Source organism: Eubalaena glacialis, chromosome 1 (genome assembly GCF_028564815.1).
Source record: "Eubalaena glacialis isolate mEubGla1 chromosome 1, mEubGla1.1.hap2.+ XY, whole genome shotgun sequence".
NCBI lineage: Eukaryota > Metazoa > Chordata > Mammalia > Artiodactyla > Balaenidae > Eubalaena > Eubalaena glacialis.
Window position 1 is genome coordinate 161,232,997 of NC_083716.1, and position 14,216 is coordinate 161,247,212.

General features: G+C 36.3%; 1 protein-coding gene across 3 annotated transcripts in view; it reads right to left on the reverse strand.

Moving 5' to 3' along the window:
• Positions 1 to 14,216, reverse strand: part of ARL5A (ADP ribosylation factor like GTPase 5A) — a 33,973-nt gene that overhangs the window by 14,205 nt on the left and 5,552 nt on the right. For 2 of the 3 annotated variants that reach the window (XR_009700383.1, XM_061183874.1), the window contains exons 2-5: positions 9,257 to 9,317; positions 8,647 to 8,794; positions 6,451 to 6,534; positions 1,376 to 1,527 (exon numbers count right to left, since the gene is read on the reverse strand). Coding sequence is in view for 2 of the 3 variants with exons in the window: in XM_061183874.1 (XP_061039857.1) it covers positions 1,376 to 1,527; positions 6,451 to 6,534; positions 8,647 to 8,794; positions 9,257 to 9,317 (445 nt within the window). In the remaining variant the exon portion in view is untranslated. The remainder of the gene's footprint in view (positions 1 to 1,375; positions 1,528 to 6,450; positions 6,535 to 8,646; positions 8,795 to 9,256; positions 9,318 to 14,216) is intronic. The other variant, XM_061183883.1, reaches the window with a different exon arrangement.

Sequence of the window (14,216 nt, forward strand, 5' to 3'; positions counted from 1 at the left end):
GCTGCAAATGGAAGTCTACATAAACCCCAAATTGAAAAGATACCATCATCTGTTGATGTCCCCTTTTAAAAATAAAACTGCCAGAGTTCATATGTATCCTAACTAATGATATATTTTCCACACAATTACTCAAAGTATATAAGTTAAATCTTTTATCAATCCTAGATGATTTGTCTCTGCTGTCAAATTTAGTATTATAATCAGTGCTTTTGCCTAAAGACCTTTGATAGACAAAGATAATATATAAAGATATACCTATATCTATATATACATCTTGACATGTATTAAACTATTCGACAAAGAAATATGTAAAAGATATTTTTACTTAAATAAGTATGTGGACAATCGGTATTGTCTGATTTTTTTTTTTAATGAACAGATTTGCTTCTTTGAGGATCTAATTATGCTCTTCCAAATATCTGTAATCAGGTAACAGTGGCTTCTATTTCACTAAGATTCAGCTTCATCTCCAATTTAATTCTTTTTTTTTCTCTGCTTTTAAATATATACATGAAGGCTTCTAAATAAAGGTCTTAAATTTGGGGTTGAGGTTCTTCAGGTGTCAGGAAAGGGCAGAAGCTTGTAGCATAGATAGATGAGTTTACCTGAAGTGGCAGAAATTCCCTTCCTTTTAAGACCACAGTGAAGAGTAAATCAAATATTGAATTACTGACACTATCTATCTATGCCACGTATAGATATTATATGTTATATATCTTACATATAACAATGCTAACAACCACTGCCTTCTTGAAATCCTTTCATCTCTGGGCATTAGACATGGGCAAAATTCTACTGCAGGCACCCCCTCATGCCACACTCTCTCCAATTCTAACTCTTTTATTTTTTTTAAGTGCAGCAACTCCCTCTTGACAGCACTGATGGCATATCCGCACGCTAGTCCCACATGCAAATCCTCTTCTATTTCAGCTTCTTTATGCATAAAATGTGAATTAAAAACAACTGGTCTACATGATTATTAGGAATAAATGAAACACCCTATAGAAAGCACTCAAGGCAAGGACACGCTCAGCAAGTGTTAGTTCCTTTCTTAGACTGTAAGTCGCACCACCAGTGCAGGAACTATTTCCTGACTTCTCCAGACTCATGACAAGCCCATTTCTCAGAATTCCTACAGAAACTCTATCATCCGTATGTTCACATGCATTAGTTCAGTATGTTTATGTGTATTCTGTGTATGTTGTGTTTAATTCTTTACAGAACCAAGCTAAAAACTCTCTCACTGTGGACATGGACTATGTCTTACATCTCTCCCTTATAAAGTTCTGTACATGGTAACCTTAAATATTTGATTTTAAAAAGAAATACATGTTTCAAAGTTAAATACATGCTATTCATGAAGAAGACATCTTACCCCTCGCCAGTAAGAGCGCAGCACGCCTGGACATGCCACTGGTGATCTTTAATAGAAGTTAGTTTCAAAAACTGGGAGATTTCTGCTACAGTCATGCATTCTTTAACATCTTGTTTATTAGCAAAGATCAGCAATCCAGCTTTCCTTAGGTCCTATAAAAGCAAACAAAACTGTAAGGGCCAGTTCATTTTTTCCATACATTTTCCAATTTAATTAACAGATTATATTTGATAATCTTTGTAACCTAGAATTTCTCAACTACTTGACATAAAAGTATCTCATAGCTCTTATGATGGAAAGTAAACATCAAACTGAACACATTTAAATAAATCAATCTATACTTGTATGGATTTACATATTTCTTACAGTCCTCCTAGATTACATTTTTATGGTCCTAAGTGCTATATTTAACAAACAGTCACATCTTCCAATTTAATACATATCTAACCCTTTCCCCAACCCAAAACTAGGCTTCTATGGCTACTAAGAACTACTCTTTAGCATGGGACTCAAGAGCTTTTCAAAATTCTACCCCAATCTATACTTTAGGTATAGGTATCTATACCTAAAGTTACAACCTTCTTCACAGTTTATTTAGGAAATAAACTAACTCATTATATATAATATACGCCTTAGGCCTTAGGACTTTTCTCAATTGGAAGGTGCTAACCTAAACCAATCTTATTCATCTTCTGAGATCCAGCTCTTCTATCTTTGTCCATGAAGATGTGTTAGATTTGAATATTTGATAGGGCCTTCTTAGACTACCATTAAACTTATCAAATTTCCCAATTAGATAGTAAGTTCTACCACTTCTATGCTCTGACTCTGAGGCAAGTTCTTTAACTTTTCTGAATCTGTTCCTCATAACTAACATTTATTGAGTATCTAATCTGAGCAAGGCACCCATGATACTAACCATTTCCCGAATAAAATCTCTTTAATCCTCACAAGACTGCTACAAGATAGGCTTTACTATTCACATTTTACAGATGAGGAAACTAAGACTCAGATGTAAGTAACTCATACAGAGTCACATAACTACTCAATAATAGAGCCAGGTTTGAGCTGAGATCTTCCTACTATAGCTGCTGCCCCTCATCTGTAAAATGCTGAGACCACCACCTACCTCCTGGGGATATAGTTTGAATGAACGAATTACTATATTTAAAGCACTCAGTTCAGTACCTGGGTTTGGCGACAGTTCAACAAATGTTAGTTCACTTATTGCTCTGCAAATGAGGATTAGCTTTACCCTTGTGCATGCCCCCAAATGACTGATGTAACACTCTACTCACAAAGCAGACCAAAGGTTCTACGTCCCCTTTTGCTGTACTCTACCTTCCCCTCTCTCAACCATTTTTAGAGCCGGGAGCTTCCTTGATAACCTATGGAAAGTTATGAACCTTTCCCTCATGAAAATGTATATATGTTTATGCCAAAAAAAGTTTATGTATGATTTTAGGATGTTAATAGATATCCTAAAGTCCATTAGTGGATCCTGGGCTAAGAAACCATGATGGATGCACTCAACAAGTGGATTAAACTCTCATAAAATTCTGCCTATATATTTTAAGAGATATTGAGAAAACTAAGGTTTTGGTGCTATGTCTGCAAGTTTTCCCAGCTGTGTTGAATGCCACCTTCTTCTTAGGGATCTTAGTGGAATATTTTGGTTTCAATCATGTATATGTGTGTTTGAAGCAAGAAAGTGTTCAGTAGGTTTAAACTGACATTGCTCCACATTATGTTACTCTTGTTAGAACAGAGTTTCGATGACTTCTTTGATTCTTTCTGATGCAAATAAAAAATATAAGTAGTAAATTTCTTATTTGGTTAAAAGGAGTTCTGCAATATGCTTTATATAACAAAGGAGGCTGACTTAGTTACAGTGCCCTCTGCAGGATGGCAACTACACTACTGCAGATAAGGACAGAGTTACCTGAAGAGCTTGGTCAGAAAGGGATACTCTAGAACATTAAGTTTTAAGAGCTCCTATTCAATTTGTTTCACCTATAGTTCAGTTCATCTGTCTATTTATATAAGGCAAAAATTTGAAGGGATGAACTATAATTAGTGCACATATACATTATCAAGTATATGGATATTTTTTCTCTTATCCTAATCAGAACATGGAACAGTTATCAATAGTTGATATATGGCTGAATCATTGAGTAGATGGACTTTCCATGGGATTTAATTCCTATCTTCCTATCGTCTAGGTTTCACTATCTCTTGCCAGTGTGTGTTGAAATCTTTTATATAGGTCAGGATTGCTAATGCTGGCATGTTCAGAGAACACACTTTAGAAATATCTGACAACAGAAATACTTGGCACAAGTTAGGACACATAGTTTATGCTATTTTATTTACAAGTAACCTATCTTCATCACTTTTAGTAACAAAATTATTTGGAGAAGCCCCTGGACTGAAAATTGGAAAACATAAGAAATAAAGTCATTTACTGAAAGGTCTAAAATAAAGAAAAAAAATCCATATTGAATGTACTTTTTCTAGATTTCACAGGCTCAAATTTTTTTATTTAGGGTTCTTGATTTTTTTTTTTAAGCTTTATTACCCACTTTTAAATATTTAGGAAGAGAGGAAAGAAAATCTTCCTTTACTTTTTATGAAATAACCTCACAACCAATTATGCATTATGATAATAGTAGAAAAGAGATACATTGGGTTAAGGCTGTTCAACTTGACTTAACAAGAGGTCAAAGTACAAGGTAAACAGCAGTGATCTTTCGTATATCACCCATTTTAAACACTTCGAAAAACTTCTGCTACATACTTCTGCTACATATCAACTTCTGTTCTTCAGAGTCTAAAAATATTTTTTAGTTTAGTCAAGAAAATAAATAACAGCACATGCAAGGCATACTTATTTAGCATCTTCTATATGCCATATGTAGTTGTCAGTTTGTTTCGCAAAGCTTCCTTTGTGAAGATAATTCCTAGAAGTTGAGTCATTCTGAATAAAATTCATCTATCCTTTTGTCTTTGGAACTTTTTAAAAATTCATGAGCTTCAAAGTTTTATGCTTCATTTAAGATGAAGCTTTCAGAAATGTATTCAAATGTTTTATAGCTTTGTATTTAGTAATACATAAAAAGAATCATTATTGGTGATGATAATACGACTCTGTTGGTTTTTGTGGTATGCATGAAACATGTGACTAACCCATGTCAAAGTTTGTTTTTCACACATTCTCATCCTTGATCCGGATGTCCCTCTCCAGAACTCTGCCTATTTGGCTCTTCCTGACCCTATTAAGTGGCTTACTCTAGCTCCCAAATTCATCTGTAATTCCCTTCTTCTCTGGTAATCTCATCCCTTCTCCTTTCACTTTCCAGCTAGGCCCTATTTCTGGCTTTTACTTTTTTTTCCTAGCAAAGAGCCTGAATGATGTGAATACCTAAATTCAAGTCCCATAAACTACTGGGCCTCAGCGTACTAATCCATAACAGATGAGGTTAATTTATCTATCCAAGTTAATGACCCAACTTATAAAATTCAATGACTTTGTTTGAGCCCTACTATTGGGCTTTTTATAATACTGATCCTCCTACATACTGGCCAATTAGAGTAAGAATCAAATAGGGAGGCTACCTGTTTACAGAGTAAAAAATATAGTCAAGAGACAAATACATTTTGTGTCTTATTTTTCTTTTTCTAAAGTCTTCATAAAACAACCCTTTGGTATAAAATGAAGAATGATGCATTCCTGTAAAATGCAAAGGGGAAATTTTAAAAAATCCTTAGCCCCCTGCCTCTTTTATTGCTTACTGTTTCTCAAACTAGAACTGAAAGCTGTTAAATACATGTACAAAGGCAAGATGCGTTTTTTTAAAAAACCCCAAAGGGTTTAGCACAACTGCTAGAATCAGTCCAAAACAGGGGAAGGTGCATCTTGGTGGGTATGATCACCACAAGCAAAACAGAAACTTCAGTTTACATAACCACTTTACTAAGTTTCCTTACGTCTGAAACACACTAAAATTCTTAATGAAAATCTCAAAAGCAAATCATTGAATCAATATTAAAATTAATATAAAGCTTCATTACAAAGATATCCCAGTTTTCTTAAGCTTTATTAAAATTCCACTGAATATTAACTTTTCTATTTCCACCTTTGAGTTGAGAAAGTAACATCTGCAATAAAAGGCATGCAAAAATAATCAATCGCCACTACAGTCAGCCCCCCTTATCCGTGGGTTCTGCATTCACAGATTCAACCAACCTCCGACTGAAAATATTCAGGAAAAAAAAGTTCCAGAAAGTTAAAAAAAGCAAAACTTGAATTTGCTGCACGTTTTCATAGCATTTACATTGTATTAGGTATTATAAGTAATCTAGAGATGATTTAAAGTATACCGGAGGATGTGCATACCGGTTATATGCAAATACTACGCCATTTTATACAAGGGACTTGGACATCCTCAGATTTTGGTATCCATGGGCATCCTAGAACCAAAACTCTGCTGATAGAGAGATACGACTGTTTTATAAATATTATATGATTTTATAGTTACTATTATCATTACTGACTATATTATTCAGTTTACGTAATTTTCAAATTATGCTACCAGTAATATTTCTCAAGGACTAAGAAAATGTGGCTAGTTATAACAGTTTTGTTCAGTTAAAGAAACAATATCAGAGACCTACGAGCAACAAATTTAAATATTAGTCAGATAACTGAGTTACAATCAAGACTCGCTGTGTGTCCCTGACACTGTAAAATCTCATTTCTAATGATAATCATCTGTATAATTAATCTATTTAAAATGCAAAATGAAAGTCAACTTAGGTCTTTTTGGCCAGGAAAACTTCTAGACCAAATTTATCTAAGATAAACGGAATTAAAATACTACAACTGACTCCTCAATCTTTCTGCTGCTTCCAGATACGCTTCCAAGTTGGGAAGTGTCAAAATTATAAAGCAGGCATGGCCAGCAGATAAAGAATTTTTTAAAAAATTTGAAATAGTACGCTCATGAGAAAGTAGATAGTACAAAGGTGATAGAAATATCCCACCCCCGTACATCTAATGCCAGAATCCTACTTACCTCATGGGCTAACATTTTATAGAGTTCTTCTCTAGTTACAGAAATCCTTTCTCTGTCTGTACTGTCCACAACAACTATTACAAACTAAAATTACGAGAAAAAAAAAAATCATTAGTGATTACATAATTTGATATTTGTAAAATTTATCAAGTGTTTATTTGATTTACAGGCTAACAGCTATCAAGAAATTAGAACCTTATGGTATGATATTACTGGAAAACCAGAGATACCCGCTATACATGGTGAAGCCTAAAGGTCTGATCCTTAATTCAAACATATTTACTAATTTTTAAGAGAAAATAAAAGACAATATGATGTTATCATTCTTTTAGAATATTCTGCTAATATTCTAACCAATATGTAACATGTTTGTTTTCTAAATTAATATATTGAATGCTAATGGGCCTATTTGGACCATAAGTCAGTAAGACAAAAATATGATCCTAAATTTAAGTTACTTCCAGACAGACATTATTTATTAATGTCAATTTAAAAATCTAAAAGAGGGCTTCCCCGGTGGCACAGTGGTTGGGAATCCGCCTGCCAATGCAGGGGACATGGGTTCCAGCCCTGGTCCGGGAAGATCCCACATGCCCTGGAGCAACTAAGCCCTGGCGCCACAACTACCGAGCCTGTGCTCTAGAGCCCACCAGCCACAACTACTGAGCCTACGTGCCACAACTACTAAAGCCCGCGTGCCTAGAGCCCGTGCTCCGCAACAAGAGAAGCCACAACAGTGAGAAGCCCACGCACCGCAACGAAGAGTAGCCCCCGCTCGCCGCAACTAGCGAAACCCTGCGCACAGCAACGACTAGAGAAAGCCCGCGCACAGCAACGAAGACACAACACAGCCAAACATAAAAACAAATAAATTAATTAATAAAAAAAACTAAAAGGCCATGCGTATGAGAATAAAGTAATGTGATAGTTAAAGAAATCAATTTTTAAAAAATCAACAAATTGAAAGAATAAATCTATATCAAAAACCATGCTCTCTTCCTTATATAAGTGGCACAACTCTTTCCTGAACTGACGATGATACCAGATGCAATCAAAGACTCGAAAGGAGCTGTGCAGGACTGAGCTACAGTGTGCCTCTTCTTCAATTCCATGAACACCAAAAGGCACCAGGGAAACAGGAGCAGATATAGTTGCTTTATGATGGCATTTGTTATGCCCAAGTTAATTCTGACTGCCTATTACTAGTATGTGCTATTTATTGTTTAGAACTAGCTTTTCATTTCCAAATAAACCACAGTAATTTTCAGGATCTTTTCTATTCTTCAGATTTCATCAACCATAATGCAGAAGGATAATAGAACTGCTACTTTCCCTCTTCTCTCACTTGAGACCTTACTGATACATGGTTTTATCACTATAACACCTGCTCTACTCCAAGCCTTCTTAACAAAGCTATTAATTTTCAAGGTGTTGCCATGAACTTGATACCTGCAGCATTTTATATAGGAATACTAATTATATATACTCCTCCTTCTCCAAAAGACATAATCAAATGCTTAATGGAGTGTTAGGGGATCAAGTCATTAGAGACACTTAATAGTGTCTTACTGACATAATATTCATCTGTATATACATTTGGAGATTTATTAACTTATAATCAGCACTACAGAAACAACTGTCACAGCCTTTCATCTTATAAGGTCTATACAGTGAAGCTCTCAAACGTCAGACATTTTCTCTTGGCAAATAATATGTAAATAAAACACATGATTATGTCTAAATTGCTTTATAATCAAAAGAAAAAGAATTCTTTAATGTGCAATTGTATTGCAAAAAAGAAAACACATAGTAAAATTCTGGCCAAGAATTCAAACCATCAGAGCCCTCTCATCTAACTAGGATTTCCTCTATGCAGACACAAATAAATAGTAAGAGAGAAATAAAATTACAAACTGTGAAATGGAATTCTTTATTAAAACAAGCACTTAAGGCAAGCTCTAGGATCAATATAAAATCAGACTAATCAATCACCAATTCTCCCTACAGAGGTTCAGTGAGAATGGATATACATAACAATGACCCTGAAAGAGGGAATCAAAGATTCCACTATGTTTAAACTCTACTTATATTTAACATACTGTGATATTTCAAAAAGATGAGCTATAAGAGTTCATATCTGGAAGGTGTTTCCCAGGCATTATATTCATAGAAGACTTAGTATATTAAGAAACATACCTCTGTGTTAGTATAGTAAGTGTTCCACGAAGAACGAAGAGATTCTTGGCCACCAATATCCCACATTAGAAAACGTGTATTATTAATCACTATCTCTTCTACATTACTTCCTATTGTTGGGGACGTATGTACAACTTCATTCATAGAACTGGGAAAAAAAGTTCAAATATATTACAGTTAGCAAGGAAGCTAGATTGTTTGAACATTTTTCAATTAAGGGATAAGTCAGCATGACCTCCTTTTATATTTTGTACCCAAACGTCCCCTTTTCCACTAGCTCATAAGAGTGAATGAAGGGTTTAAACAGAGGTGGAGCTAAGTAGTGGACTATCTGGAATACTCTAGATTCATTCCAGGAAACTATAGAAACAAATATTTCTCTACTCTCCACAAGCAAAACAACTGAACAACATGCTCAATGTCAGATAAATTTCTAGCTCTCTAGAAACAGTTGCTTAAATTTGGCTCCTGGTTCATGGCCAACCCGCCTTCTTACAGAGTAACTTGGATTCCATATAATTTTTTATTGCTTTCATTAATCAAATATCACTCAGGCTGAAAAAGTAACTATAAACAATAAAATAAAACATTTTAAGTAGTTAGTACTTACAATTGGTAAAGGATGGTAGTTTTTCCCGCATTATCCAGCCCAACAATGATAACTTTGTGCTCTGAAAAAAAGAAAAACACCAGTGATTAATCAAAAACAAAAATTAAAAATTTTCCCATTTCACCCATTCTTTCCAGCTATGGTATAATTCAGTACATGGCACTTTATACCTTCTTGTAACTCAAAAGAACATCACAGCAAGACCAGAAGTACGCCATTGGCCTAACCTCCTTATCCCCCTCATTCTACATAGAGAACTCTCATCTCTCTGAAGGAAGCCAGAAGCACTACATTCTTTCCACTCTATGGAAGCCTACTCTCAGTAAAGTATCCCAAATGTAATCACAACAATTTATGGATGACTTGAGGTGTAAATGTTTCACATTGGACTAAGTCACTTAAGTTCTAAATGTGAATTTTAGGCCTTAACTGGGTATAACTTCTAAATGTGAATTTTAGGCCTTAACTGGGTATGTATAGGTGAGATGGGGTGAATGGGAAGGGAAAAAAAGGGCAGCCTTTTAAAGCTGCTGGCAGAAGGCAACTGTAAGCTATCTGAGTACATTTGAACCATAGGGTCTTTCTAACCAAATTTAAGGACCTATAGCTATGGTGGCAGCAGCTTCCTCTCCCCTTGGCTTCTAAAGCATCACTTTTTCCAAGTTTTCTTACTCTGTCTCTTGATGTTTATTTTTTTCCACTGACTCCTCTTCCTTGGGTCTTCCTTCAAACATTCATGTTTCCCAGAGTTGTCTTCTTGCACTCCTTTCACATTTTAACAAGGCATCTTGGGGCCTATCTATTGCCGCGCTGTCTAAAAACTATTCTGAAAGACAGCAGTGTGTGGAGAAAGCTAATCTCCAGAGATGGCCTCTGGATATTCATGCCCCTATATAGTTCCCCCCTTAAATCCTGGCTGGTCCTATGACTTGCTTTTAACCACAAGAATGCAGCAGAAGTGAGGCTGTATGACTTCCACACCTAGATTATCACACACCTTGCAGCTGCTGCCTGGCTCTAGGACAACTCCCCCTGGGGTAAGCCAGACACCATGTAACACGTCCGACTACCCCAAGACTGCTATGCATGAGTGAGAAAGCTCAGGCTAATCACGTGGCCTGATCTTGCGGAGAGAGACACACAGTTGCCCCCAGCTGTTCTAGCCATTCCAGCTGAGACGCCAGACACACAAATAGAGAAGCCACCTTGGGTATGCAGCCAGGTGGAGCTGGAGATGACTCCAGTTCTAGCTACCATCCAAATGTAATCAAATGAGCCCCAAGCCAGAACTTCCTAACTGAGCTCAGTGAACTCACAGAACCACGAGAGACAGTAATAAATTATTCCTTTAAGTCATAAAATTTATGATTGGCTTGTTACACAGTAATAGATAACAGAAGCAAGTTGAAAAATACATGTGGTTATGTGACCCTGAGCAAATGACTTATTTCTCTAACTCTTAGCTTCGTCACTGTAAAACAGGGACAACACTACCTCTCTTTCAGGGTTATGTCATGATTAAGACAGCACATGGGGTATGCCTACCACCAAGAAAGACAATTCCTAATCCATGTTCCCAAACGTTTCCTAAACTCCAGTCTACCTAGTGGATAGACACAGTGCCACTCAACATAACCAAAAACCCAATATTCAAACCTGTTTCTACTTCTATCTTACTTAATTTGCTTAATGGTATTACCATTAATTCAGATGCCTTTGGAGTCCCTCAACCCGAACATCTGATTTGTCACCAAGTTCTATTCTACCTCAGAAATATATCCCGAACCTGTCTCCTCCCACTGTCCTAGCTGTACTCCTTATCTCTTACTGTACCTAAGCAGACTATCTCCAGTCCATGTTCCTATTGTTTCTAGAGTAATCTTTCTAGAAACAATAAAGCTGATAATGCCACTCTCTTATTTAAATGATGGCTCTCCAGTTTGACAGGAAAACAAGGTACAAGTTCTCAGCCTTGTAAATAAAGCCAGTCCCAAATGAATAGGCTTCAGCTTTATTATCCCTCACCACTACCGCCAGGTATCTAAGCTGGAGTTCAAGCTGTTCTCCCTACATAAGCTGCCACGTATGTTCACGGCAAACGTTTCTCTACCTCTACTCATGGTTTTTACCTGTGCTGGAATTATCCTCTCCAATTCTCCATTTAAAGAATTCCTACTAATCTTTTAAGGTTTAGCTTCTCAAGAAAAATCACTTTCTCCTGCTCTTCTGCCACACCTCGAATACAGCACTTATAATAATTTACATGTACACTCACTAATCTTCTCAGCTTAATGAGGCACCCTTCAAGTATATAGATCACATGCTAATCATCTTCATATTCCTAGTAACTACAACTTTTTCTGGTACAAGGTAGGTAATCAGTAAATGCTGAATTAATTAATATTCATTCTATAAATAATAAATGCTAAGGATTATAATACCTAAGAGTAAGGAGATCTTTAAGAAAAAGCTTTTGCAGTCAGGTGGTAGATGTTTTCCAAATAGTTGACATTTACCATAGAGGGGAATTCCTAATGCTACATAGGTACCTCCTGTTGTACAAAAATACGAACATCAAGTAAATAGAAAATTTTAATACAATCCATTTTATCCAATCACTCATTTCTTTGAAGAAAGAGCAGGCAGCTTAGAGCCACCAGGGTCCTAAACTGACTTCACCATGCTCCCCCCACGCAGGTTCTTAAAAGTCATTTTAAAAATGCAGGCCCAGTCTATCATCTTTAGAGATGACTAGGGGGAAGGAACTGAGAAAATGAAACTACCTGACAAGTGCAGTTTCTGCCTAAGGAAAAGTATGTAGGGTGACTGAATTAAAATCAGAAGATTACTTGGGGAGCATGGAATCCCATCAAAGGGAGTTTTAAAGGCTGTGGTGACTGACAAATCCATCTTCACAGGAGGGCCATACCTGCATCAGGGCCAGATTACTGAGTCCCTGGAGCAGGGTACCTTTTTACCTGGGAAGTTTTTAAACGGCATGGCAATTTTGCCTGACTCTATATTTTTCTATGTCCCCAAATTAGGTATTCCCCTTTTGATGACAGATAACTTCTTCAGTTCTAGTAATACAAGCAATGCAAACATTTTAATATAAGCAGAATTCATATTGGGCTATACTCTGACCGCTGACTTGGATGAAAGTTTTTTTAGTTTCTCACTTGAATACCAATTTTTAATAATACAATTCTTAAAACGTCAACTTATTTTTAAGTTTCAGGAACATCATTTTGTAAACCACTATGTATTAGCTGCAGGACTAAATTTAGACAGACTTGCCAGTACTCAGGAAGAAAATACAATTACTCTGACCAATGAGAGAAATGATACTCTAAAAATAGTACAAAATAGGGGCAAAAGCAAATACAAATTTAGGCAAGGATCTATGATAAATAACTACAGACTGACTAAAAAATGCATCTGTGTGTATGAATTATACACACAGAGATCACAAATACAAGAGCACTGTCTCTTACAAGGCCCTTAATCACTTAAGGAGGTTAAACACTTATTCTAACCATGCTACCGTTTTTCAAAATATTTTGCTACTTTTCTCTTGCCATTGCTTTCAGAGCCTGAGATACACTGTCTTGAACACTCTCAGTGGTGTTCTGAAGATGAATTTGATTTTAAAGGGGGAGGGGAGCCACGTGGTATCATCTCAGTCATAAGGTAAAAGGCAGCTAAGACGAATGTTAAATTTTTTGTTGTTAAATGAGGTGTGATTCCTAAATGATATGATTTTTAAATGTGTCTCTAAAGAAATTCTAAAAGGAGTTTCAAAAGGTATTTTGAGTAACAGTAGGACGTATCAGCAGAAAAACTATCTGGCCTCCTTTGCTTTTAAGGTGAAAACCCTATCTGGTTTTGTTTTTGAAAGTGGTCTCCTTAATTTAGCCATGCCCCACTGGACTTATTTCTTGATTTCAAACACAGTACTCTTCTACCACTTCTGTGAGGAAGGACTAACTAGGCAAAAAACAACAACAACAACAACTAAAGAAAGATTCTGTATCATACTTGACCACAAGATGAACATGGTAAGGTGAAACTACTGTGAACAAACCATTGTGCAATAAACACACATACACTGAGGTAAAGCAGATGGCAGAAGAGGCTCACAACGGGATTCCAGCTCCTCCTAACACAAGTCAGTTGCCAGCTGAGGACAGGATGGAGGGAACAGTTTCAAGACACATCTTTTACAGCCACTGAATGAATGAATGAACTAGAGAATCAATAAGCTGAAATTAGATAACATAACCTGTGGTAGATAAAGATGTAAAGTCTTGTTAAGTCTTTCTTCACTAGTACCTAGAAATAAAGGAAGCACACTGGGGAGAGAAGGTTTGGTGGACGATACAGGGCGAGAATTCATGTCTGGCATGGTGGAGAGTAAACAGGAGAAAAGAGTGTCAGAGATGTTGACAGGGGAAGTAAAGATGCAACTCAGGCCACTGTCCATACTGGAAACAACCTCCCTCTTCTATTTAATTGTACAAACACAATGAATTCCTGTCACCTACAAATGCATAAATATGCAAACATTCCTCCAAACTCTTAAGACAGAAAGCAGATTTCTAAAGTCAATCAAGCGAATGCAAGCTAACATATTTGAACTCATGAGGGGTTTTTTTTTAGTGGTTAAAATATTTTAAAAAGAAAAAGAGAAAGAAAGAGTCTCACATCAAACATGTGCAGAACCTAGAAAATCTCCAAGGAGCCACATGTTCTGTGGAGCAGTCTGAGATCTCTTTGGAGGGCATTCCAATGAGGCCATGATCCAGAGGTCCTTCACCTCTTCACCCCACCTAAACTCCTACAAGCCACATTCAATACCAACTTATATCTACTCCCTCCTAAGACTTGTCTCTATTTGAATATTTGTGTGTTTTTACAATAAAGCACCAATGGCTATATAACAGCTTCCTATGTCTAAGGT